The sequence below is a fragment of the Xiphophorus hellerii genome, chromosome 13 (assembly GCF_003331165.1).
Source record: "Xiphophorus hellerii strain 12219 chromosome 13, Xiphophorus_hellerii-4.1, whole genome shotgun sequence".
NCBI lineage: Eukaryota > Metazoa > Chordata > Actinopteri > Cyprinodontiformes > Poeciliidae > Xiphophorus > Xiphophorus hellerii.
The window spans coordinates 6,897,550-6,925,500 of record NC_045684.1 but is presented as its reverse complement, the minus strand read 5'-3'; the positions used below and the strand labels follow the sequence as shown (position 1 = coordinate 6,925,500).

Below are 27,951 nucleotides of genomic sequence, written 5' to 3'. Positions count from 1 at the left end.
AAATTTTTTGACTTTCCAAACTCAGAAAAGATTTTTTCTAGAAAGTTCCTTAGCTCAATCTCAAAATGTCCAGTTATTATTATTATTATTATTATTATTATTATTATTATGCAAAATTTCGACTTTTCAGATTCAGAAATTTCCAATTTTTTCTTAAAAATTTCAGAGATTAATATGAACATTTCTGAGTTATTTTTTTTGGCAGAGATATACTCTTTTTTCTATCTACAATGGCCCTGATAAGCCGTCAAACAATGAATATCTGCTTTGTGTTCGTCTATAAAATAAGATCTCAACGAAATACAACTTTTGCAAAGCACTGTAAAGCTTTTAATTAAATCAATTTTGTGCCATAATCTGACAGAAAATAACGTCAGAAATTATAATTAATATTTTTTATTTTAAAAATGAAATGTATTATTATTTTATTTATTTATTTCTCACTGTTTTGTTGCTTAACGTTTCGATAAAATAAACATTTTCAGGCGTGTTTCTTCTGTTGTTCCCCTCTGGTGCCGCTGGGTGTCGCTGTCGCGCTCCTTTTTAATTCGCTGAAAAGAAACCCGCCGTGCGCAGAGCGCGCGTGCTCGAAGCCAAAGAGCATCTGCTTCAAAGCGGTCCGCGCACGCGCAGGAGGAAAAGATGCAGCCTGTGTTCAGACAACAGCCGCGGCTCTGAGGAGGAGACACAACCGGCGTGGACCCGAGTGGACGCGGCGGCACCGACACCAGGACCTCACCGGGGACCGGAGCGACCAGAGTCCGGGCTGCAGCTCCCTCCGGGCCGGACCGAACCTCCTCCTTCTTCCCCAGCGCTCCGACTGAGCGGTTCCCCCTGGGAGTGAAGAGGAGGGAGGATGAAGAAAAGCAACCAAAGCAGACGGGTCAGTCAGACACGTTTTATTCTTTATTTTATTTTATTGTTTTAGCTTTGGAGTCAGTTTTAAACATTCATCCGGGATTAAGCTGTTTAAATGTTTAATTTGGCAGAAGCAGAGTATAAATGTGAAAATAAATCCCTCAGATTTCTGATCAGGTTCGTTATTTATCAATATTCATCACGCTGCTCCATTGAAATTTCTAATCACTGCCACGTTTCCGTCAATAACTTTAACTTAATTTACATCTCATTGATGAATTAATGAATAAACATATTTTGTTACATTTTTATTATTCATCTATTGTGTAAATAAATTAAGTTTAATTATATTTTTTTCAACCTTTTTTGTTTTTATGTTTTCACCCAGGTTTTGTTAAACATTTAAAGCTTGAGTGCGTATTTCATGACATTTCACCATCATTTAGGTTTTGGGATCCTCAGATTAACGCTTCACACACATTCTGAGGAGGAAATTTATTTTTTCTTTTTACTAAACTAATTTAAAGATGGAGTCAAAAATTGGGGGATAAATGTTCAAAATGTTCTTCTTCTTCTTCTTTCCCTCCAGATAAATAACTGGAATCCTGAAACCTGTTATTGTCAGATCAGAGGATAAAACATCCCAAACCACTTTGAGCTCAACTTTCATGTCTGTTTTTGTTGTTTCTTTGAATTTTCCCCTTTGAAAGTTTTTCCCCGTCAGGTCCTGTTGCTTCTCTCCTCCTGGTTGGTTTTATTTCGTCTCTTTCTCTCTGCAGCTCTTCGCTCAGCTTTCTTTTTCCTCTTACTTCTGTCGGAGTCGGGCTGTTATGCAATTAAAGTAGGTCAGACTGACGGAGAGCAGTGAGATCATGACAAACACGATCATCGTGAAGATTTGCACTCCTCCATCAGTCACACGTTATTCCTCCTCTTCTCTTCCTCTTCTACTCTCAGATCAAAGCTTTACCTTTTAACTTTGTTGTTTTTTTCTAATTTTTTATCTGCTTTCATCTGGTTTTTCCAGTCATTCCTCATTTTTAAACCTAAAAATAAGATTAATTGATCTTCTTATGAGTTAATGTTAATCCTTTTTTTGTTTGTTTGTGAAATTAAAATATATTTTTTTCCTTTTATGCTCCTTCTTTTCCTCGTTTATGCAATAATCACATTAATAACACTAATTAATTATTTCTAGGGCTGCAACTCAATTATTTTGGTTATCAAATAATCTATTGATTAGTATGATGATTAGTCAATTAACTGGATACAAAATTGCCACATTCTGCTGATTTTAAATTTAAACCTTTTTATACAATATTAGAAATACTTTAAAAGATACAAATAAACAAACAATTAAATTTTATTGCCTAAAATACAATAACACAGCATTCCTTTGTTGAACACCTGATCATTTGTGAAATAAAAATACTTCAACTTTTTCTGCTTAACGTATCAATACAATTTAGGATTGATCTGTTGATTATAATTTGGATTAACTGACTAATAATTGGATTAATAGATTTAATTTTACAGAATTTGAACCAGGTGAAGCTAACTTTGTTAGAGCCGAACAGAACTAACAGAACCTCTCTCAGCAGAAACACGCACTTTTTTCCTGACTCTTAATCTGATAATCGATTAATCTGATCAGCCTTCCTTCTTTCTATGATTATTTAATTTGTTGGTGACATGTTGGCTGTGAACTCGTGGTTTCTCTTGTTTTGTTGCTGTTTTCTTTTTATCTTCTTCTTCTTCTGTTTCAGGGCTTCCAGGACTCCGGTCCGCTCGCCGTCCAGCAGCCGGAGAAGGCGGGTTGGATCAGGAAGTTCTGCGGTCGAGGGATTTTCAGGGAGCTGTGGCGGAGCCGGTACCTGGTGCTGAAAGGAGATCACCTCTACATCTCAGACAAGGAGGTGAGGAACAAGCGAAACGGAAACAATGGGACGGCACTGGGAGGACCGGGAGTCGTTTTGCCTTCAGCAGCTGTTTGGTGTCAGCGACATCACTGTGGGTTAGTGTCAGAGAGAGACGGAGACGGTTTGTGTCCTGGAGCGGCAGCGAAGATTAGCAGCAGCGACTGACTCAGGAATCAGATGTGGGAGAGTGAAAAAGAAACTCTTGTCTCCCAGAGTTTGTGTTCCTCTAACGGCGACCGATCCCTGAACAGGTTGGGATGGTCAGTGGTCCAAACATGTTTGTTACAGATTTTTCACAAAATAATTTTTAGATTAAGAGATTTCAGTCTTCTGTTTTGAGCTCCTTTCAGAATGAGCTGTTTTAGGGCGCTGTCACTTTAAATCCAAATGAGCTGCTGCTGGCCACGCCCCCCACTCAGCGTTTGCATTCTTATGTGAAAATGGCTGCATTTTTCCCAGCAGCCATCGTAGAGCGCATACTGCGCTTAAACCAGATGACCACCAAATGTGCTGGAGTTCCACTTGGGTTGCTAGGTAACGGGCTGGGCATGGCTGAGGTTGCTAGGTAACGGCATAAAGCCCGGTAAGTGCTTGTTTTTAGAAGCAGCTGAGAATAGATTAAAAACATCTATAAAACAACACTGATACACCAAAATCAAGAATAAAGACAACCAGGAAAGTAATTAAAACAGTTAAGAGATTTGAAAGGACTATAACTTTTGGACTGTGCTAAATAACTTGACTTATGGCAACAGCTACTAGTTAAACAGTCCAATTAAATATGGATATAGTTGATGAATATTTGCATCCTGGGTAAATTACACGGGTCAAACATTTGTGATGTTGATTTAAATCTTGATAAATCTAAGAATCTCCAGGTTTCCAGTAAAGTCAGGATGTGACTTTGTTTGTTTAGATGTTTCATGAAGTCAGTTGATGTAAAATGGATGTTTTATTGAGTGGAGGGAGGAACAATGTGCTGTAATCTGTGTTTACCTCCAGCTCAGATGATGGCCGGTCGGCTCTGAAACATTTCACATGAACCGCCGTCATCAAGTTCCTGTTCTATGAAAATCCAACATCCTCTTTAGAGAAACTGCTTCACATCTTTTTGTTGCTCTGTGGTAGACAAATTTATTAATGTGAACGGTGACATATTATGCTTCCTTTAACAGGTTAGGATAAATCTACAGACTGTACACAACATTAATTACATTTTTTTCACAAAATCATTCCTAATTAGTGAGATTTTAGTTTGGTCAGTTCTGCCTATTTTGAGCTGTTTTAGGGCGTCTTGTCTCTTTAAATCTAAATAAGTTGCTGCTGGCCACGCCTCCAACTCAACATTTACATTTTCACATGAAAATGGCTGCAAACAGAAACACAATTTTACAACGACACGTCTTTGAAAAGCAGACGTAAAGCCTCCTGCACAACCAACAAGAATGCAGTAAGTGGTAAATCAACAACAAATCACTTGTCTTTTCCAGCAGCCATTGTACAGCAGTAAAACCAGCTCACCAAACATGCTGGAACTCCAGCTGGGTTGCTAGGTAACGGGCTGGGCTTGGCTGGGATTGCTAGGTAACAGCCTGCTGATTTGTAATGTTACGTTCCAGAGGTTTTTGAAATGGCTCTTTTTCCAGACACCAAAAGTCTTAAACTTGTTCCCAAAAACTGGCTGTGCTGGGCTTTTTTAAAGCTCTTGGGTTGTTTTTAGAAGCAGTCGAGTCCCAAATGAAAGTACAAAAACCTGAACAATGTGAATTTAACATAACTGGTCCCCTTTAATGCTGCGTGGTTTGACTGCAGGCCGTTTGTTCGTGTCGGGAATCAGATGAACCTTCCTGTCAGTGAGGCAGTTTGGATCCTAAGTGCTGAGTGTTCACACTGATTCTGTTTTTGCTCCAGCATTACGTAACTGTGCTTTATGCAGCTCCACACACAGGACGCTGAGCCAGACTTTCTCAAACACTTTCTTCTGAGTTTTGCATCTCAGCTGGTTTTATCTCCACAGAGTGCAGGCAGGCAGGCGGGTCTGAGACGGTGGAGGCCGTCTGTCGGCGAATAGTTTGAACAATAAAAATGGCTTCAACAGTTGGTCAATTTGTTTTTGTTGTTTTGTTTTTTCCCTGCATAAGAAGGAGCTGTTTGTACCGACCATTCATTAGTTTATACTCACTTTAAATGATTTATATCACGTGTCAAACTACAGGCCCGGGGGCCTAAAATGGCCCGCTGTAGCTTTTTATGTGGCCCTCTAGACTCCAAACGACATCAATAAGTCCTTTCAGTTCTTTACAAATATGCAAAATTCACAAAATCAACAGATCCCCACATTTGTTTCTGATTTTACTGCAATTATTTCTCAAAATTGGTCAAAAACATTTAGTTTAAGTGACTCAGCATTACTTGATGTCAAGTCATAGTCTGTGATTGATACGGCGATTAATAAAAAGTCACATTTAGCATCATTTAGTGCAAATATAATAAAAATTCCTTAGAAATATTTCTAATTCAGCACCACAAAATCTGTGATTCTGATTGCAAAAAAAAAAGACAAAATCCTGGATGGGCTGATCAGCGTGAAAATATGTTTAATGTTATTTAATTTTAAGAAACACTTATTGAATGCTGAAACAAACAGATATTGATATTTTAGGAGATATTTTAGTGGGTTTTATCAATAGATTCTGTCTCAACCAGCCCTTTAAGAGCAACTTTAAGAGTTAAATGATTGAACACTGGAACTGGAGGACATTTTAAAAATCCAAAATAAATAAATAAAACAACAGAAACAACAAATAAAATTAATCATAAAGTCTTCAAACAAATTGTTCTTGAAAAAAAGTTTATTTGAGACCAAAACACAACAGTGAAGAGTTTAGTCATCCAGGTTTTGGTAGAAATAGAGAAAATAAAGAAAATTGATAAATAAGGCAAAGGGAAATTATAGAGCTTGTTTTGATTTATCATGTGACTTATTGATTTATTGCTTAATTGCGACAGGCCTGATCAACCCTCAACTAAAAGCAGAAACTGTGAAAACCTTATTTAAGGGGACAAAGAAGTGGAAAGATTACAGAGAGTAAGATTAAACCAGAAAGAAGAAAATCACAAACTGGTTACAAACACAAACTCTGCAGAAATAATTAAAGTACTGAAAACATCTTTCATAAAACCAGAATCCGTTCGCCAGCTTCCCATTATTCTTCTTTAAAAATAGACATTTCCAGCTCCATGCGGATGCAGAGTCAGGAATAAAGTGCGTGTTTCTGCTGAGAGAGGTTCTGTTCGTTCTGTTCAGCTCTATTTTAGCTGCAGAAACTCGTGTTCCTGTTATTGTTGCTGCCGCCGAGGTCGGCCGAACGAACCGAGCGGCGTCATAATGACTCACCCTAACCCAGTTAGTGCTGCTAGCTCATGCTGCGGGGAGTTTGATCTTATTATTTACATCATAAATCATTAGATTTCTGGGTAACGACGCGCTCAAGGGTAAGAAGAAAACAAGTCTGAGGCTTGAGTGAGAATCTGTAAATCACTGCAATCTGCTGTGAAGCGATGAAAAAAGCCTGTGTGTGTTTCCTGTAATTACATATTTATTTCACTGTGAGTCTCGGGGATTCGTCCTGTTTCTGTGTCTCAGAATGACCCGGGTCCGCTAACTACTGCAGCCAGAGGCGCTGTGTGTTGGCGTGGGTGTGTGTGTGTGTGTGTGTGTGTGTGTGTTGGATTTCTATTTTTAAAAGTAGCAGTTTTACTCTGAAACTAAAGCAGAGAAGACATTCCTCCTTCATGCAGATATTTCTCATGAAAAATGCAGATAATTGATCGTCCAGACACCCAAAGCTCCTTTTTTTGTCTCGTATTTTCTGAAACGTCTCCATGTCGGCGGTGCTGAGGCTCAGGCTCCATGTAAATACTATAGATTGTGGTATTGATCATGGTATTGATGGCTGCTCAACATGTGACTTCCACAAACCCTGCAGCCATTAAACACACCATATGACAGAGGAATGTTAAATTATCCTTATTATGATCAAAATATGGAACAATTTTATACATTTAAAGGTTTCTGAGTGTTTATGAAGCGACTTTTATTCATTTGTATTACAGTCTTGTATTACTATTAGCTCATAAAACGTCTCAAGTTCAACAAACTCGTTTTAAATTAATCCATATCACATTTAAATGGAATATTGCCAATATTTCATTAACATTCATCATCCCAGACAAACTAAACATACTTCTAACATTATGATACTAAAGCACAAACATATAGAGATATATATTTATTATTTTAAGCCACTAAAAAAAGCTGCTTTAGGCTTTTTTAGATTTTGTTTGGAGCAAAACAATATCCTGAAATTAATGATTAAATAAGATTTTCTCTATTTTTGTTAAAAGGGAAACAAAGTGTTTCTCATATATGTCACAGTAGTTACGTTTCTGGGCGATTAAAAGTCCCAGAAGTTGCTGAAATAAACGATAATATTGTTGTGTAATATAATGATAATCATTCAATAATGTGGGATTCTCAAAGATCAATAAACTTTCAATTCTAATGAATATTTAACACTGGAACTGGAAGACATTTTACATATTCTAAATAAATAAACTAAGCAACCGAAATAACAAATACAATTAATTATAAAGTCTCTGTAAATAAAATTATCCTTTAAAAAAAAGTGGCTAGTTGAGATAAAATCACCAGACTGGAGATTTTTATCATCCAGTTTTTGGTAGAAAGAGAACAAAAGAGAAAACAACAGTAAATCACACAAATAGAAATTATTAGGCTCGTTTAATTTATATGCAATTAACTGATTTATTGCTTATTGTGACAGAACTGCTCTCATATATTTACTTTGTCTCTTTTACTTGAATTTAACTTTTCTTCTTCATTTAGTGCATTTTATGTCTTTCTGATTATATATTTTTATTTTTTCTAATTTAATTTTCTGAATTTTTATGCCGTCTTTTGTTTTGCAGCCTTTGGTTCTAACACCAGCTGTGGTAGAAAACCCCGTCTCTAATCGATTAAAGATGCAGCCATGTTCTCCACGACTCGTTTCAGCTGCAAATGCAAATCAGCGACTGCATGGCAGCATGAGCATCATGCTGCATCCACGCGACGACTGGAACTACGATGTTTGATTTGATTCTTTCTTATTTATTCTTGTGAGACCTGCTGGACAGAGAAAGAAGAACTGAGTTTTATAGACGTTCTGTATTTCCTCGTTTCCACTGAGCGGTTCGCTGTTTTATGGTTAGGAGAGAATTCCCATTTGGACTCAAACTGGAACCAAATGCTTAACGTGGCGTCACCAGTGTGATAAAAACGTGATGCAACTGAATCTCGTTGTTCTGTCTCCCGATCATTGGGCTGTTATGTAATCGCCCAAACATAACAAATGTAGAAAAAATGGGTAAACGCCACCAACTAAACCATTTATGAATCAATGAAGCTTCATTGTTCAGCCATTGTCTTTTTGTGTGAAAATTGTACGACCTATAAAACATGTTTATTAGCCAGTTACCAACAACAATAAATCAAACAAAATGCCAGTTAATCATAGAGGTTGTCAAGCAGATGGGTCATAAATCTGGAACATCTCCAGAATCGTCTCCCTACGCGCAGCTTTCTTGATATTTGAGTCACCATTAAGAAGTTCTTGGAGGAAATATCCCGTTGGAGTTTGACCTTTGGCTTCATGAATGTGATATTGTGAGCAGCAACTGACCAAACGCAGGAGTTCCGCTAGGGGTTGCTAGGTAACGGGCCAGGGTTGCTAGGTAACGGGCTGGGGTTGCTAATTTGTAACCTAAATCCTGGGATTCTTCTTATTTAATATTTATATTCTCTCTGTCACAGCATTATCTGGTTCATTTGAATAAATAATTATGGATTATTCTTAAAACGTGACAAAGTGTAACATATTTATTTATGTTTTGATAGGACCTATTTTTCTACACAGTTTTATAATTCTCTTAATCAATCAATCAATCTTTATTTCAGACACAAAAGAGGTCCATAGTAAAACAAAAAGAAAAGAAAAAAAACCCAAAAAGGAACATGACAGTCACTGAGCCACAAATAAATGATGACGCCAATGTTTCCACAATCTTGAGAAAAATCTCGCTGTACTAAAAACAGGGTTTACTAAAATTGCTATTATATTATTGTATGACACGGGTAATCTACACATACATTTATACATGAGATTCCTGAGCGCAGCTGCACATGTGGGAACAGCGTTATGTGCAAACATGTGGCTGGCACTGCTCCATCTAGGCACTTTGAGTAGGAGCCTCAGGCCATCATTGTATGCCACATAAAGTTTGTGCAGGCTACTTTTTTTATATCTTCGCCATAGATGGGCTGTGTAAAATGAAGTACAAAAAACTTTAAAAAGAGCTACCTTCACAGAGGATGAACACATACCAAACTTTCTGATCAAAATATTAGCCTGTGCATACATCATGCAATACTGCCTATAAATGTCACGATCATCAGATAGGTCATCAGTTATGTAATGTCCCAGATATTTAATTTCATTGTATATATTGAGGACAATGCCAGATAAAGAGAAGTCAGGGGTTATCAGATGCTTATCTGCTCTACTTCTAACAATCATGACATTGCTTTTCTTAGCGTTATATTTGACATCAAAATCACATCCATATTGGGAGCAGACCCTTAGTAATTGTTGAAGGCCAGCACTATATGGGCATAAGATTACCAAATCATCCGCATACATTATGTGATTGATTGTGCGGTCACCAACTACACAGCCTGTTTTACAGCAATTCAGGCGCTTTGTTAGTTCATCCATATAGATGTTAAAAAGGTAAGGGGACAATATACTTCCCTGCCTTACTCCGTTACCAACATTAAACGAGTCAGACAATGAGTTACCCCATTTGACATACATTAGTTGATGACCATACCAATAGACCATTATTCTAATCAGATATTTGGGTACACCTCTGCTTTCTAACTTGCAGAACAATTTTTGATGATTCACGCGATCAAATGCTTTAGAAGCATCAATAAAACACATAAATACTGTGGTGTTGCGCAAATTATACAAATCTAAAATCTCCTGTAGCACAAAAATACACATGTCTGTACCATGTTTGGGTTTAAAACCGAATTGATTATCAGAGGTCAAAAGAAACTCTTCCAGCCTATTTAGAAGGACTCTTTCAAAAACTTTCGACAAACTACTAGCTAAAGCTATGGGTCGGTAATTCTCCAAGGAGCTAATCTTACCCGCTTTGTCTTTAATAATGGGTACCAAAATGACAGATAACATTGATTTAGGTGGCAGACCATGTACTAGACAGCCAGTGAAACACATAGAGAGTAATGCACAGAGTTTTTTACTTGCATTTTTCAAATGCTCAGTGGATATGTTATCCATCCCACAGGCCTTATTGTCTTTCAGTGTCATAATTATATGATATATTTCTTGTGGGGATACAATCACATTCTCATTACTGTGAATGCTTTCTATGTCAGAAATGTCACTTTTGACACAATTAAACAGCGCACTGTAGTGCTCTTTCCATAACTGAGTGATTTCTTTTACACCAGTAACACCATCAATAGTAGATGGAAGTGACGTTTTACAGTTATTTACTTTCTTTATTTCTTTCCAAAAGTCCTTAACATTATTATTTCCTAACTTTCTAGCAAGAGAGTCAGACCTCATAGTATTTTCACGTCTCCTTATGAATGAATAATAACACTCATAATTTAGTTCAAATATTATCAGGACTTGCAGGACTGTAAGATATTTTTGCGACAAAATAACATTTGCTTTTATAATAATCACAACCTTTAGCCTTATTGGTTATTACTCTCTTTACGTTTACTTCACTTTTTTTCAGCAAAATGCGGGTAAACCGTTTTTATCTTCATTTCTTGTTATTCTCTTTAAATCATATATTCTTTTTATGATTACACTGAAATATAAAAATAAAAAAAATTCATAAAAATACTCTCCCTGGAAGTACTTCTACTAGCGCATATGTGAATTAGCTGATGGTACGGATTGTGCAGTGGCTAGCTCAGGGTATAACAGGTAAAAATAGTTAATGTTTTTTAAATATAGCATTGGAATAATAAAAATAAACAAAGTTAAAAAAACAAAGAAATGTAAAAAATAAACAGTGGTTCGGTTAGATAAAGTTCCCTTTTCCTGACTCATTTTTTGTTAAATCAACATATTCATCGTCTGCGCATATAAATTTAATAAATAAATTTTACAAAAATAACACTGTAAAACATCCATATTTATTCTAATAAACACTGTGTCCCACCATTGACTTAATGCAGTAAAGATTTTCTTCTTTACACCTGGAACAGATGGTATCATATTTATTTATCTGAACGAAACGAGTCAAAATCTTCAAGCTAATGAGCCAGATGTTCGACCTGAATGTGAAAAATACGAACTGGAATGAAAACAGCTGCTCTTATTTGTGTAAAATGATAAATAATTCAGTTTTAAAAAGCTGTTTTCAATATTATTTATTATTATTAAACATTATAGAAGATTGGGTCATGGGTCAAATAACCACCTATATTTTAAAGAACATCATTAGATTAAACACAATAATAATAAAAAAAATCTCCCAAACTGTATAAAAGGTCCAATAATAGCGGAGCCACAAGGTGGAGGTTTGGATCGGTCCTTTGGTTTCAGGTTTCTTCATGGAATCGGTGAGCAGCTGGGTGGAACCAGATGGTACAATCTGTGGTACAAACACAAGCTTATTTCTGTGTCATTGACTCTGTGCTAAACGAGCAGCAGAGACAGATGTGGACGAGTTTGTTAAGCATTTCTAAATCAGGGAGAAATGCTGTAAAACACCACGTATTGGCCATTTTTACCTTTTTTTAAGGGGACGTTCACAAAATTCACATTTTTGTACTTCCATTTGGATTTCTGCTGTTTCAATAAAAACAACCCAAGTGTTTAAAAAATACACCCAGACATTTTTTGGTAATAAGTTAATGTTTTTTGGTGTCTGGAATGAACCGTTTTATAAATGTCCAATTTATTGAGTCACATTTGACGGATGCTGCGCCGTTACCTAGCAACTGGGCTCCAGCATGTTTGGTGAGCTGGTTTTACCGTTCTATGTGCTGTACAATGACTACTGGAAAAGACCAGTGTATAGTTGTTGACTTATCCTGAGTAACCACTTGCTGGATTCTTGTTGGCTGTGCATGGGGCTCCACTTATGCTCTTCAAAGATCTACGGTTTGCAGATTCAGTACATGAGGTTGATTGACAGCACTGTGAACTATGGAAACCCAACGACTGCACGTGACAAAAATGCAGATTTTCAAAAAATGTAATCTTCTAAAACCAAAACTTTGATTAATCAATATAGTTGATTTTTCGTCCAGTCCTTAGGTTTAGCTAAATTTTTGAGTGTTTATTTTTTAGTGAAAGTCTCATCACCACTCAGTGTCTCGCTCTGAATTTTAAACTTTACATGGTTCCTTCAATCACAGATTGTGCTGCCCCAGCAGAAAGCTGCTGCCAAGCATCTGGATTATAAGCAGTTGTGATGTAATCTGAGTGATTTTTTTCTGTGTTGGTGTTTGCAGGTTAAAGACGAGCGTAAAGCCCAGGAAGTGTTTGACCTGGCTGATTACGAGCGTTCAGAGGAGCTGAGGAAGGCGAAGAGTCGGAGCAAGAAGAACCACAGTCGCTTCACGTTGCTGCGCTGCAAGCAGCGAGGAAACACAGTGAGTTCTGCCTGCAGCCACCTGATAGTCTGAGAGACTCATTGGGGACAAAATCTCAACATTTGTTACATTTTCAGCTGCTGTGGTTCACTTTCACACTGCACTGTGTTAAACAAACAATAACGTCTGAAAAACCTGTTCCCCTCCTCACCTGTGGGGGCGCTGCACCAAGAACCACTGAAGGAAATGAGACAGAAACATCTAAAGAAGACACTGGGCGTAACAACTTTCTTCACAAAGTGTAAACAAAATGGAGTGGCGTCAGGATTTCTCTTTTGTCTCTTGGTAAAAAACTACGAGTCATTTCTTCCGTTAGCGCTGAACTCTTGCAATTGTTTTGGTTGTATTTACCCAGAATGCTCTCTGTTATAGTCCACTTCCTACTTTGAAGTGGTCTCCAAAAAACATGAAGGGGGTTTTGGCTTGGATTTAATGAGAGCCACTGATCAACCTGCTTCGGAGGCCCCGACATTAATTAGCACAGCTTAACACACTGCAGAAACAAAATATTGCCAAGTATTTTTGTTCTAGAATAAAGTGCAAATATCGTAGTACACGAAGTAATTTAAAACTATTTCAAAAGCAACTTTTAAGAAAGATATAGAAGCTTGTTTTAATTCCTAAATATTTATTTTTAAAAAGTACTCAGTTCACTGGCAGATTATTTTAGTTATAAAACATTTTTCCATATCTAGTATCGATATTTCTATGTTAAAAGAACTAGTATTTTTTCAGGTTCAGGGAGCCTGAAAATAGGCTCCTATATTTTGCTTACTTGTAAAGTTAGTTTTATTTTATTTCAAGACATTTGCACCAGAAACTAGACTGAAAATATTTGGTAAAAAATTGTTTTTGTAGTGTAAATCCACTCTTCAAATTTTTCTTAAACCTACACTGTAAAACAAATTCTCTAATTTACACATAAATATGGTAAAATTAGTATTTATACGGTAAAATTCTGGAAACCACAGCTGCTGGTATTTTACCGTAAATAAGAAATGTTTTTTTTTACAGTGCAGAAAACCCATTAATAACATTTCTAATAATGAAAGTCAGAACTCAATGTGCTGCTTCGGTTATATTCATTCAGGTGAATCTCAGTAAATAGCTGAAAAATTACCTTATGGAATTTCATTAACTCCATTCTAACAGTGAACGGATATTTAACCGAACACCGAATCGTTTAGTTTTTGTTTTTCCGTGTGAGAAAAGTTTTTTTTCAGCTGTAGCTTTGATGAGGTCATGCAGACCCAAATCCACCAGACCATAATTCAGAGCAGAGAGGAGGCTTACATGCAGATCTCATGATGTCGCCATGTCAACGCTGCACAGCTGTAATCGTCCGGTTTTAGCCGACCGGTTTCTTCTGCTCAGATTATCTATTGAAAAGGCTTATGAGGGAAATCCACAGGGTTTACTTTGACTTTAAACTCCAGCTGAAATGATTGGAAGATGTGGTTTTTTCCTCATGTATGACCGGATATATGTTCATCTGTCACTTCCTAATGTCTCCAGTATTTATAAAGCAGCTTTGAAAGTTTTTATTTTGGTTTTTTATGTTAATTTTATTTTAGGTAACTTTAAGTTTCCTGGAATGTTTTGATTTAAGAAACTTTAAGAGTTCAAACTTGAAAAAAACCCAGAAACCTGAGAAAAGAACAAATGTTAAAGAAGATCCATCCGTCCATCCATCCGTCCGTCCGTCCATCCGTCCGTCCATCCATCCGTCCATCCATCCATCCGTCCATCTATCCATCCAGCCGTCCATCCATCCATCATTTTTACATTCCTTCCTTTCTTTCTTCTTTGCATGAAAAGCACCAAACATTATCAGAAATCCTGATTTCAGAACCAACAGATTCCCATTAACCTGCACATAATGGCTGCTGAATTGCAGAATAATTTACTTCCTGTTTCTGCTCTTAATTTTTTTTTTATTGTTTCCTGGTCACTAGGCCCGTGTTGTTTTTCTTCCACCCTTGTCCTCCACTTTCTGTCCAGTTTCACAATGTTTTAGTTGCACAATCTGGTCAGGAACCGGAAAGACCTGTCCACAGAGAGATATGTGAGAATGTTACATCAACTATTTTATGGGCAGTTAGACTGCATTTATCCTCTCTGAACTTCCTACAGTTCGTCCTTTCCATGTGTCTCTGCTTGTCTCCGTCTGTCCTCTGCTTCCGGAGATTATGCCGTCCCAACTGTCCAACGAAGACGCCCCATTGGAGCATTTCCTCCGTCAGGATTGGTGGATCTAAACGTTTATTTCCCTCCCACACGCCCTGAGCGGCTCTGACTGGCCGAGCCCTGATGGTTTTTTCTTTACCCCCTGAAAAAGCTTAATCTGCAGAATCTCATTAGTCCGTGAGTTACAGCAGAATAATCCCTGAAACACTTTCACATGCCAGTCTTCCTGCTTACTCTTTCTTACAGTCGTGCAAACTCTGAGGAAGAGAAATCGTGACTGAAACGGCTTTCTCGTGTGTGGTAGATTATGTCCGCTTTCGTTAAAGATTAATACTCTGGAAGGTTTTCTAAAAAGTCAATAAATGTCAAAGTTTTAACTTGTTTATTATTAAAACAGCTAACCATAAGTAAACATGGATGTGTGTAGTTTTAACTCAGCATTTGATATTTTTATTTTCTAAATATTTGCAGCATTTTTGATGAACTGCAGGAAAAAACCTTCCACTTAAAATTTTCTATTTTTTAAATCTTCAGGTATTTTCCTAAATGATAGACCAATACGAAGGAATACATTTAGATAGACTGGGAGGAAACACATACCTAGTTTTTATTTTGTTGTTTTTAATGAAGTCTGCGTTCACAATCATCCCCATTTACTTAAATAAAACTCAACCAAGGGGAAAGTTGTAGGAAAATTTAAAGCAGAGTTCTGGTTGTAAAACATTTTCCCAAGCTTTAAAGATCTCACAGAAAACATGATTGTATTTTTATATCCCAGCTGACAACACAGAGAAAAGTCACTAGATTTATCACTTGTTTGAAAGTTTAAAGTGGATTTAAACTTTCTGAAAGGAACTCAAAATCTCATTATCTAAGAATGATTTTGTGGAAAAAATGTAATGAAAATGTTTTGTCTGCTAACATAACACATAATTTTTATGATGTCACACTTGCGTAAACTTTGTAACTGACTGGTGTCGCGGCAGGTTGTTGCTATGGAGTTGCTATGACAACAATAAATAAGCCACAAACTTAGAACCAGATCTCTCCTCATTCCTGTGTAACTTATTAAAAATATAACTACTTGAGTACTCTACTCAACTGTGTAAATACTAAGATAAATGTCAGTGATATTTACTGTAGTACATACAGTTGAGCTAGCAAAATTAGCTTAGCTAATGTAGCTTTAATCTACTAGCTAAGACGGACATGTAGCCTACGTGTTTGTTACTATACGTACTTACTCTGCCAGTCACCAGAACCTTGATATTCACATGAAAAGTTCGTACTTTCTTTATAAATCCATTTAAATATTGATTATGAGTCCATAGATTTCAGGTCGTGAATCTCCTCCATGTTGTACAAAACTCTTCCTGTTCACTAAGCAGTTATTAACTATATCATAGTTTGAGATCGGAGGCAGCTTGTCCACATCGTCTGAAATATTTTCCTTCTTCTCATATGGGTTGATCCTGACAGCAGCCATTTTGTTCATGTATCTTTCTCTTGTACATTGGTGAAGAGTGTTTTCTTTTTGTTGGTCTCAAAGCCATTGGTCCGCTATGCATTGTTCTCGCCTACTAAGATGGTGTGGAATACTTCCAGTTCAGACTGGTGGGAACTATGTGAAGGTCACCTTTAAAATATTGGTCAGAAAAGATTAAATGTCATCTTTTTCAGGTTCCTAACCTGGTGTTTCTGGCTGTGAGTCCGGAGGAGAAGGAGTCCTGGATCAACATGCTGAATGTGGCTGTAATCAAGGCTAAGAACAGAGTTCTCGATGAGGTCTGACCTGGTTTCTTTGCAGGTTTATAAGGGCTTGAGGTGGAAATATTGATGTCTTTCCAATGGGCTTTCAGGTGACCATTGAGGAGGACAGCGCTCTGGATCATCTGACCAGAGATCGGGCGAAGATCCCTCACAGCCGCCGGCTGCCGACCAGAGGACACCTCATGGCCGTGGTACAAACATCCCCCATTCCTCCTTCCTGTTATTCTGGATTACCACCTTTCATGAGATCGTCTCTGAAACCTCAGGCCTCCACCTCCTCCCACGGCATGCTGACCCTTGACCTGGTTGCCGAGGAGGACGGTTTCTGCCTCGAATATGACGACGACGAATCCTGGGAGGACAGCTTCCGAGTCGACCTGCAGAAAGATGACTCTGGAGGCGGGGTCGGGGGTCGTCAGCGGGCGGGAACCGACGTCTCGAAGCTGCGGGTGACGACTAAAGAGCCCAAAGTGAAGACAGGGAGCCTACCGAGAGGCAGCGAGCGCTCCTGGGGCAAACAGCCTCACCTGGACGCCTCGAAAGTCCAAAAGAACCAGCAAGTCCAGGTGAGACACTCACTATGTTTCCATCCAACTGTCATGAGGTTTTTAAGCGAACTCTGAAAATGTGGTAAAAAGAAAATGTGAGTTTGATTTGGTTCCATCTACTTGTTTTTAGAAGGCCTGGATGATAAATAAATAGCAATATATATCGCAATAAATATGTGATCAATGTCAGTAAATAACACATCAGATAGAATTCTCAATATTCTATATGTTGAATATTCACTGAGCTCTGATCCAGAACTGCACAGCATTCTGGGAGATGTAGGCACAGAGAAGACATTAGCCACTCACTCTCTCATGACCAGCCAAGCAATGTTGGTGCACTGCAAAAACACAAAATCTTACAAAGTAATTTTTGTTAAGTTTCTAGAGCAAATATCTTAATACACCTGAAATAAGACAAAACTAACTTACAAGTAACTTGTCAGCAACATACATGAGGTTGTTTTAAGTAAATAATTCCTTAATATTGATGAAAAAGTTCTCGTCTTATTGGCATAACAAGACATTTTCCACGTTATAAGTGAAATAATCTTCCAATGGAACTGGAACTTTTACCTGGTAAGATTTTGTGTTTTTGCAGTGTGGAATCAACTCACTCATTCTTTGGTTACCTAGCAACTCACTCATTCTTTGGTTACCTAGCAACGACCTGCTGAGTAACTGACACAGTAGCAGTTTCAGGTTTCTTCTCCACTGTGTTTCATAACTAGTTAAAAATAAAAAACAACGCTGTGGAGTGAAATCTGTGGATGAAACATCAGCTTGGCAGGATTTCAGATATTTAAAACAAAAAACATAGACAATTATCAATATTCATGCATGTTGTTTGGAGCAAATCAACCAGGCTAGTAGGTTGATTTGCTACGCATGGATGTAAAAAACAGGAAATAGACGTTTCAAACCAGCATGAACCATCTCACCTGGAAAAACAAGATTTTTTTTTAATTGGTATGTTTCCATTGAGCTAATTTATTGTTTTTATTCCTATTTGTGCGACTTTATGGTCAGTGGATCATCATCTGTGAACCCGTTATGCCACAAACTGCTCATCTGACCTTTGCCCCTTCAGGTCCTTCAGGCCCAGTCTCGAACGCCGCAGCCAGGGAAGAGGTTCAGCATGCAGGGGCGGAGTCGCTGCGCCTCCATGGATGAAGTCCTGTCCTCCAGGTGAAACATCCACAGACCACAGATTAACCTCTTAATCTGGCTGGAAATTACTAGATTATCATCTTGAAGTGGTTCTTTTGACTGGGGAGAGGCTCTGGAACAAATATTCTGGTAATTTCATTTGATCCACTTTTACAATAACCTAGAGAAATGACAGGTTTTAAAATCAACTCCTTCATCTGCACCGTAATCTGGAGGACAAGCTGAACCTCTGAAAAATTCTAAGATTAAAGTTGAAATTCTGACTTTAATCTCAGAATTCTGACTTCAATTTTTGAAGTCTGGCTTTAATCTCAGTCGTCCTAATCCTCTTCTGTTCCAAATATGTCAGATTTAATAAATTACAGTCACGCTGATTTTTTTTTCTTTTACATCTAAATATATTAATCGTTATGCTATCAGGAAGGATATTAGAGACTATCAATTAAATTTTAAGGGCACTTTAACAAATCCTGGGTTTTTTGACAATCAGACAATTTAACTCGTGCAGGAACTGTGAAATATGAGCACTGAATCTGAAAATGTGTTCACTAGTAAAAAATCATGGCTCGTCAAAGCATCAAAAACTGTGAGCACAAATTTGATTCTTGTGCTTTTAACTCTGGACTTGTTTTGGTTGTAAATAAGAGAGAGATGCATTTCTGCCTCTTTCCTATTTGAATCCCAACTGAGGCGCCTCTGTTTGGATTTTGCATATTCTCATTTTGCATGTACAGTGAACCCTCTCTGTAACGCGGTTCACTTTTCACGCCCTCGCTGCTTCGCAGGTTTTTTTGTGCAGATTTTTTTCACAGTGCATTGTGTTCTGCGTCCTGATTGGCTAAACAGTCTCCGCGCTTCTTCTCTACCTGTGTGCCAATAACGTTACGGTATTTAAATATACAGCTTGGCAAATTTTGGCAAATATTTTTGCCCAGAAGAAAAAAGAGCAACAACAACTATCGATAACTATGTTCTTCTCTCGAAAAAACTCACCTGCAGCACAGGCTTCAGAAGAAAAAGCCACTAGAGAGCGGAGTGAGGCTGCAGCGTCACAGTCAGAGGAACAGTGAAATACAATTTGTCCTACTGTACTTTGTATTGATGATCAAAATGATTATTTTACTGTAGTTATTTGTAAGAAAGCGTTATATTTGTTAAAAAATGCTTAGGCCTGAAAACAGGCTTTGTTCTTTGGTTTCAATGTAGAGTATTTAATTATTCTGTATAATAATTGTAAAAAATAAAGGTAACTACTTCACGGATTTCGCCTATCAGGGTTCTTTTCAGAAAACAACCCCCGTGAAAAACAGGGTTCACTGTACTGGGATTTTCACCAGTTATTCTGGTTTACTATCAGAACCATGTTAGTGAGTCAGTGAGTCTGACCTGCTTGTTCATGGTTGGTTTGTTGACTTAACCTGGATGTTCCTGTAGTTAGAGCTACTGGATGCATTAATGGGATTTCTCTAATTGGCTTTTGTACTTACTCTTAATTTTATTGTTATTTATCAGATTGACACAGAAACATTTTCACCCTTCCTAAGTTAGAACAGAATCACCATTTTTAATGAAGTTACAGCAGAAAGTCTTTACTGAGGTTTGTTTTTATTGCAAAAGCACAAAATCTTCCTGAGTATTTTTAGTGTAATTTCTAGTGTAAATACCTTGAAAAAAGATCAAATTAACTTACAATAAACTTTTCAGTAACATATTGGAGCTTGTTTTATGTAAATAATTCCTTAATATTGATGAAAATGTACTAGTTCCACTGAACAGACAGATTATTTTACTTAAAACATGGGAAAAATGTTTTGTTACAAGTCAACTGCCTGTGGAACTAGAACGTTGTTGCTAGGTTACCGGCTGGGCTTGGCTGGGGTTGCTAGGTAACGGTACAGTGCCAGTTGATTGCACTGTTTTAGCGATATTAAGGAATTATAGCCTTAAAACGAGCTCCTATATCTTGATGAAAAGGTTTTTTGTAAATTAGTTTTGTCTTATTTCCAGTCTATTCCAGATATTTTCACTAGAAACTGCACTAAAAATACTTGTTAAAATTTTGTTTTTGAAGTGTACATTTCAACCTAATGACCAGAAAAGTAGACTTATCATAAATTAAAAGTGAACTGATGGGCGTCTGGTGCTCTGAACGCACAGAGGCTGATAATAAAATGAACTTGAAAATGATTTAATACTCAGTCTGTTTTTCCAGACCAGCAATGATTCGGTCAGAGTTTCGTTCGGCTCTTCGTCGCTGTCCGACCGAAGAGGAGGCGGGCAGCGGCTCTTCCGCCCAGCCTGTCGGCCAGCTGCAGAGCCTCATCGCCCAGAGGATGCAGAGAGCCCAGGAGCTGCTGGAGGAAATGAGGCTGCAGGTCGGACTTCCTCAGGAACCTCTGTCCCTCCGACTGTAAGCTGTGAAAATGATGGTAAATGTCGCTGTTTATAGGAGCTGCAGAAGGCCAAAGCGGAGAGAGAACGAGGCGGCAGCTCAACGTACCTGAAGGGGATCAACTCCCCTCGGCTTCACCACCTCAAGGGCTCAGACTCTCCACACTCCAGGTTGGTCTCATCACATTCTGTTACAACTAAAGATGATTTTATTCTGACGATTAATCAATTAATCATTTATTCTGATGATTAATCAAATAAACAAATTGGTATATTCTACAAATTTTTCATTTAAACACTTGTGCCTTTTCTATACAATATTAAAAATACATTACATTATGCAAATAAACAATTCAGTTACTTTTTAAATTAGGAAAATAAATGTTTTATTGCCTAAAATTCAATCTTTAGTGAATTTTAACCAGGTGAATATAAAAAAATGCCACTTCGGGAGTTTTGGGCAAAACATATTTATAGACAAAGGTGTTTTTATCTTACTGGCAAATATTTTGTACAGTTTGGTTAAATGACTGCTCTGAGTTTGTTGGGGTTTCTTCCAGCAAATGTCCTTTTTTGAGTCTGTACACTCTAGTTTACGATCAATTGATTACTAAGTTAGTTGACAATTATTTCAATAATCAATTTATCATGATTAATCCAATTAACGCAAACTGTATATATATTTTGTCCAGCTTGGTTAAATTATTACTCTGAATAGGTTGTTTTTTTCCCCAACATCTAACTTTTTTGAGTCTGCATAGTGTAGTTAATGATTAATTGATGATTAAATTAGTTGACGATTATTTTAAAAAATCGATGAATCTGATTAATTGTTTCAGTCCTAGCTGACAGAGTTTCCTCTCGTCATCAGTAGATCGTCGGGGTCTCCGAGGAGCAGGAGCAGCGACTCGCCTCGCCTCCGGGGCAAAGACTCGCCTCGCCTCAGAGGAAGAGAGTCTCCTCGATCCAAAGCCAAGAAGAACCGCTCCAAAGCTGCCGACTCGCCTCGCTCCAGAGGGTCTCACTCTCCTGCAGCTAAAGTTGCCGAATCCCCTCACCTGAAGGAGCCGAGTGGCTCTCCTCGATCAAAGAGCTCCGACGCTCCAAAACTGAAGGGGTCATTGGGTTCCAGCTCCAACAGAAAGGATCATTCTCCTCCACAGAAGACTCCCGAGACGCCGCCATGTTTGAATAGATCCAACTCCTGTCAGGCGGAGGGATCCGGTTCGTTGCAGGGCAGCGAAACTGACTCCCCTCATCTGGGCATCATTAAGGAGAACCAGCAGAACCAAAACTCCCCAGGTCTGCGCAGATCCTTCGACTCCGCCCTGCCCAAAACCCCCGACAAACTCCGCCTTTCTCCTCCGACTCCGGAGCAGCCCGGAGAGGATCAGGAGGTGGAGAGGCGGCGCGCCGAGGCCGAGCGGCTGCTGGAGGAGGCGGTGTCGTCCTGGAAAGAGGCGCAGGAGGTCCTGCAGGAGGTGAAGGAGCTGCAGAGCCAGACGCTGAGGCGGCAGCGCAGGAGGACCTACGAGAAGATGACGACGGCAGCGGCGGCGGCTTTGCAGCCCGCGGCAACCGCAGCCGGAGAGGAGGACGACACTCCGACCTCCCCGACGTCACCGGAGGACGACGAGGAGTCCGAGACGCCATGACGAGAACAAACATCCGGCAGCGCTGCTCTGCATGCTTACACTGCAAAAAAACTAAATCTCACCAAATTGTTTTGGTCTAGTTTCTAGTGCAAAAACCTTAGTGCTCTTTAAATAAGACAAAACTAACTTAAATGTAACATTTCTGCTAGAAATAGAGGCTTGTTTTAAGTAAATAATTCCTTATAGTTGACCTACTATGCTTCTTTGAACAGAATAGGATAGATCTATGGGTTATACAAAAAGTTCATTACATGTTTTGCATAAAATAATTATCAGATAATTAGATTTCAGAGTGGTAAGTTTAGCCTAGTTAGAGTTCCTTTCAGTTGTTTCAGGGAATTTTGTCACTTTAAATCCCAATAAGCTGCTGCTGGCCACGCCCCCAAATCAGTGTTTACATTCTCACTTTAAAATGGCTGCAAACAGATACGCAACCATACAGCTTTGAAAAGCAGAAGTAGAGCCTCCTGCACAACCAACAAGAACGCAGCAAGTGGTTTCTGGATGGTAAGTGAAGAACAAAACACTTGTCTATTCCAGCAGCCATTGTACAGCACATAGAGCAATAAGAACAGCAGACTAAACATCCTTGACCTCAGATTGAGTTGCTAAGCAACAAGCAGTGATCGCTGATTTGTGAGGTTACATTTGGAAATTTTTTGAAATTACTCATTTTCCAGTCACCAGAAATCACTATTTTTTTAAGCACTTTGGCTGTTTTTAAAAACAGTAAATATCCAAATTTAAGTAAAAAAAATACGTCCCCCTTAATATTAACAAAAAAAGTACTAATTCCACTGATTATTTAACTTATAACAAGACATTTTCCTACGTTATCAGTAAAAATAATCTGCCAGTTGAACTAGAACTTTTCTATCAATATTATGGAATTAGTTACATAAAAAAGCTCCTATTTCTTGCTGAAAAGTTACTTGTAATTTAGTTTTGTCTTATTTCAAGTGTAAGAAGATATTTGCTCTAGAAACTGCACCAAAAATACTTGGTAAGATTTTCTGTGTTTGCACTGTATGCACAAAAAACTAACAACGTTTACACAATTTTTACATTGTTGATCGTATTTCCCAAAACATTTCCAAATTTTCATTGATTAAGGCAACAAGATGCACGTGACGATAAATGGATTATTTAAAAACCAGGGATACGTTTCGTTCCAGGGGATTTATTGACTTTAATCCTGTCTGGCGCTCCGTCGTCACCAAGCAGAAACCCCCTCTCTGCTGTCAGGAGACCTCCATCTGTGGCGAGAGCTCCACATTTAATTTTAATTAATGCAGCTTTAATGGAGAGGAGCTCCTCTTCACCTTCTCTCACGATGCTGCACGGCTTCCTTTGTCTCTGAAGAGAAAATCCTCTCCGTTCATTTTAAAACCAAGATGTCAAACCTTTTTATGACAGTCAATGAAGAGCACAAAATGACTTGTTTTTAAAGAAACGAAATGAACTTCCGATTTCTGCACTGATTTAAAACTTTAACCTGCTTGTTTGCTGATATATCACTGAATCTTCTTTGTAGCATTTCTTTCAAAAAACGTTTTTGACATCACTTGATCGCCCTATTTAGTTGTAGCTTAAAGGTGACCTATTATGCTTGCTTGAACAGTTTAGGATAGTTTTATAGCTAAAACCAGCTAACCAATCGTCCTGGAGCTCCACTTGGGTTGCTAGGTGATGGGTGGAACTCGGCTGTGGTTGCTAGGTAACGGCGCAGTGCCCATGGAATGTGGCTCAACAATAGAAAGATTTTTGAAACGGCTCTTTTGCCAAATACCAAAAGACATTAACTTCTTACCAGAAAATGGCTTGGTGGTTTTTTTTAAGCGCTTGGTGTTTTTTAGCAGAAAGCCAAATGGAAGTATAAAAATGTATAATAGGTCTCCTTTAATGAGCAGCAGATCTGCTGAAGTTTCCTTCCAGCTTATTATTGATTTTCACATAATCTCAGTCTTTTCAAGCTACATCCAAAATCAGGGAGTTTGAAGTTGTAAAAGATGAGCAAAAAAAAAAAGAAGAAAAGAAGCAATAATTGATTTTTGTATTATTATTTGTTTGTAATTTCAGGCTGAAAAAAAGCCGCAGACCAGCTCAGATATTATAAACTCTGCACTATGAACTGAACTTCTTTGTAACAATATTGCTGCAACCAGCTTTTACTGTATGATTGAAATCAGGATTTTATTTGCACATTTGCTGAATATTTGAGGCTGATAGTTGACTTTTTATTAAATCCTCACATAATGTTAGATTTTTTTTTAGAATTAATTTGTTCCTTTAAATTATTTCCCATCAGAACATTAACAAATGTGCTTCTGTTATATAAAAGATCATCCATTAGATTTCGATATCAAGAAAAATCAACTGAGTAGACACGAAATCTTGTATCATAAAGATACTTTCAAGAAATTTCAAAAATCTTATGATTATGCAACTCATTACTACTGAAAACTAACTATGACGCTTGAACTATTATGTCACAATTTTAAATGTTACACTATTGATATTTAATAACGCTTGTTTAGGGATGGAAAACTGGGTTGTCTACTAGTTCTCAATTTTTTCCTTCTGAATAATAAGGTATTTTCATACTTCATTTGTAATTTTTATGATGCAGTTGAAGTTAACCCGTCTATAAACCACCCACGGAAATTTTCAAAAACGTAGAGGCCTTGGCGACATGAAAACAATCTTTATATTTGTTGATGTTTCGAAAAACGGTTGTTGTCTACGCTGTTGTTTCCAGATGTTTCTTCATTCACACAAAAACTCTGAATATTACACAAAATGCTGTAGTAACTACTCCAGGCCTGTGTGTGGCGCTGTGACGCCACCGCAGAAATACACCAAAGCAGAGAAGAAAGTGTCGTTCAGTTAACTTGGCTACAACGTCAAAAAACAACTCATAAAACATGGTTATAGCTGCACTAAAAGATCATTTTCGCACATGAAATGTTGCATTAAAGCCAGTTCACAAACCAGAAACAATAAAAAAAAATACATGTATGTTTTTTATGGTTGCATGTAGACGGCACCAAAAACAGGCAACATTAGCAACGGTTAGCTAGCTAGCTCAAATCATCCGTTCGATTGAAACTTTAGCTAGCTTGCTAGCTAACGGCCATTAATCACACGAGGGCCGCTTCACATGAATTTTATTTAGCTGTTACAACATTGATCAAACACTTATCCTAAAAGGACGAATTGAAAAATGTCAGCTAATATACAATTTGGCTAAATAACTACTATTCCTGATCACTTCTTGATTATTTAATGATACAATCAATAAGTCAAATAAATCTGAACGTACATTTTACAAATTTACAGCAGAATAAATGCCACAACTTTAAAAGTTCAGTTTTCATTGGGAACATGAAGGATGTTAAGAGCTGCTAACGTTCTGTTAAGATTGAATATTGTCTCTGTAAAAAGTCAAATTTTGTAAGATATAACTTTCTTATTTAAGTTTGCAGTGTTGCAATGTTTGAAAAAGATTTTCTCCAGTTTGTGAGTTTTTGCACATTTGTCATAAATACTGAGAGCATGGATAAAAAAGCACTGATGCTGACAGAGCTAAATCACATTGTGAGTTATCTGTACTGTGAGATTTTGAGGGGACGTGAAACAACTGCATTCATTTGTAATTTATTTATATGTTTATGCACATTGAAAAAAAAGCATTTTCTAGGCAGAATCCAATGCTGTAATCACTGTTTATATAGAAATATGAGTTCCTGCGTGGTTTGCTGATTTTACTTGACTTCAGATATACTGTATCTGTTCATGTTTTTTATGCATTGTGGGAGCACCAAAACAAAAACACTGCTGATTTTCTGTGCAACTACTGCTAATGCAAACTATAATAAGCTAAACTACTGGTAAGGTGAGCAGCTTCCCCTGCTTTGTTTTGCTTTAGGTTAGTTTCAACACCATGACGGGTTTATAGAAAACTTCTGAGTCAAACTGACTCAAAGCAGGTCGATTCATCTCACCTTATCAGCTGATGATTTTTATTTCTTGTTTAAATAACAATATAAAAAAACAAGGTTGTTGGACTATTATGTGGATGGTGATGTATGTATATGCATTTTGCATTAACTTGTATGAACTTACAAATACACAATGCAACTGCAAAGTTGTGAAATAAAATAAAGAAGACTTTGACATTTAATTAAATGATGCCAAAATTCAGATGAACTACTTTTTTCTTGTGTTAAAAATAGTTGCATAAAAATATTTATTTCTAATCTCTTTACAAAATAGTTAAAAGATGTTCTTGTATATTAAGGACAGAGTTGTTATGTTTTCAACATTATATTCTTACCTAAATGTAAGAGTTTAACTGTTGAGTTTTTTCAGAAGACTCTTTGTTACACTGCAGCTAGCATACCATGTTGTGAATGCTAAAGCTAGTTAGCATAGCCACCGATGACAATGGATAAACAGTTTATCTGTAATAGTAAGTTGTTTCGTAGCTATTCGCACATTTATTAGAGTACATGAGTATGATTGGCAGCACTAAGACCCTCCTCCGGGCTCTGGTTGGTTGCTTTTGGGCAGGAGCCGCCCATAATAGCAGCTCAAGGAGGAGGAGGATGAGAGAGATCTATTTACAGGTTATTTATCTCAAACTGTCACAACATGGTGACAGTTTTAACAAATAAGATATTTTATAAAAGTTACTCAAACTGTTAAGTTACTGCAGCTTTGGTTTTAACTTTTAGAAAACTGCTGGATCTGAATTATAGCAAAAATACCATGATGTAATTCAAACATAAGTGCACAACATTAATTATTCCTGTGCAGCCTGAAATTATTAATAATTAAAAAGCATTTAGCTATCACAGACTGTAAAAAATTTGATCATAGAAAAAAAACACTGACGGTGTCTTTATATTTCTAAGAAGTTGCATGAAATTATCATCTTTTTGTGCCCATGAGGTTGTTGAATCCTCATTATGTGACTTCTCATCTCATCATCAACACAAACACCCAGAATGGGTCACTGAGCTGCGTGGATAGATGAGCAGATGTAGGGCAGGACAAAGAGCATCGCTCCATTACGCAGCTCCACCTCCATCCACAACACACACCAACATCGCTACGAGTGTGTGTGTGTGTGTGTGTGTTAGTGATCATGTATGCATGCATGAGCATTTCCTGATGACTAATCTGCTGCCATTATGGGCGCTGCATTCGTGTGTCGCCGCAGGAAACACGCAGAACGAGAAAACCAGGCCCACCTTAAAGGAACAGACTCTCAGGAAGCATCGACGGCCTGACTGGGACAAAACGCCCAGGACCAATGAACTGTAGATAAAACGCTTAGCGGGCGTTTTGGACAGATTCACAGCACTTCATGGGGATTTAACCCAGATCTGCAGCAGAACGAGGGGCTTCATTATTTTTAAATACCCCTATAAATATCTCATCCTTCCTGAAAAAAACATGAAAATTACTTCTATGTTAAAACAACATTATAGGAAATTAATAGGTTTTTTTCAATAACTCTGAAGATGTGCGAGTTGAAAATTATTACAGGAGAGCTGCTACTAAAGATTAATTTAGTAATTATTCTAACGAATAATCAAGATTAACGAACACAGAGGACAGAGTCCACACTGCTGTGTAAAGTAAGGATAGTTACAACGCCACTGGAGTGTCCGTTTAGG

General features: G+C 37.7%; 1 protein-coding gene across 1 annotated transcript; it reads left to right on the top strand.

Annotated features, from left to right (window-relative positions):
- Nucleotides 1-577: 577 nt before the first annotated feature.
- On the top strand, nt 578-26,470 carry plekho1a (pleckstrin homology domain containing, family O member 1a). The gene is made up of 10 exons (XM_032581615.1): nt 578-883; nt 2,625-2,774; nt 12,406-12,546; nt 16,414-16,518; nt 16,593-16,694; nt 16,770-17,069; nt 18,142-18,239; nt 20,434-20,596; nt 20,671-20,783; nt 21,484-26,470. Exons 1-10 carry the CDS (start codon nt 857-859, stop codon nt 22,265-22,267), a joined length of 1,983 nt encoding a protein of 660 aa, XP_032437506.1. The 5' UTR covers nt 578-856; the 3' UTR covers nt 22,268-26,470.
- Nucleotides 26,471-27,951: the final 1,481 nt, after the last annotated feature.

Bases quoted from the DNA above. Each gene is read 5' to 3' on its own strand.
- plekho1a (XM_032581615.1), top strand. From the start codon at position 857: ATGAAGAAAAGCAACCAAAGCAGACGG. The intron at 18,240-20,433 runs GTGAAACATCCA...CTGTTTTTCCAG, and splicing joins GATGAAGTCCTGTCCTCCAG to ACCAGCAATGATTCGGTCAG. The intron at 20,784-21,483 runs GTTGGTCTCATC...TCTCGTCATCAG, and splicing joins TCAGACTCTCCACACTCCAG to TAGATCGTCGGGGTCTCCGA.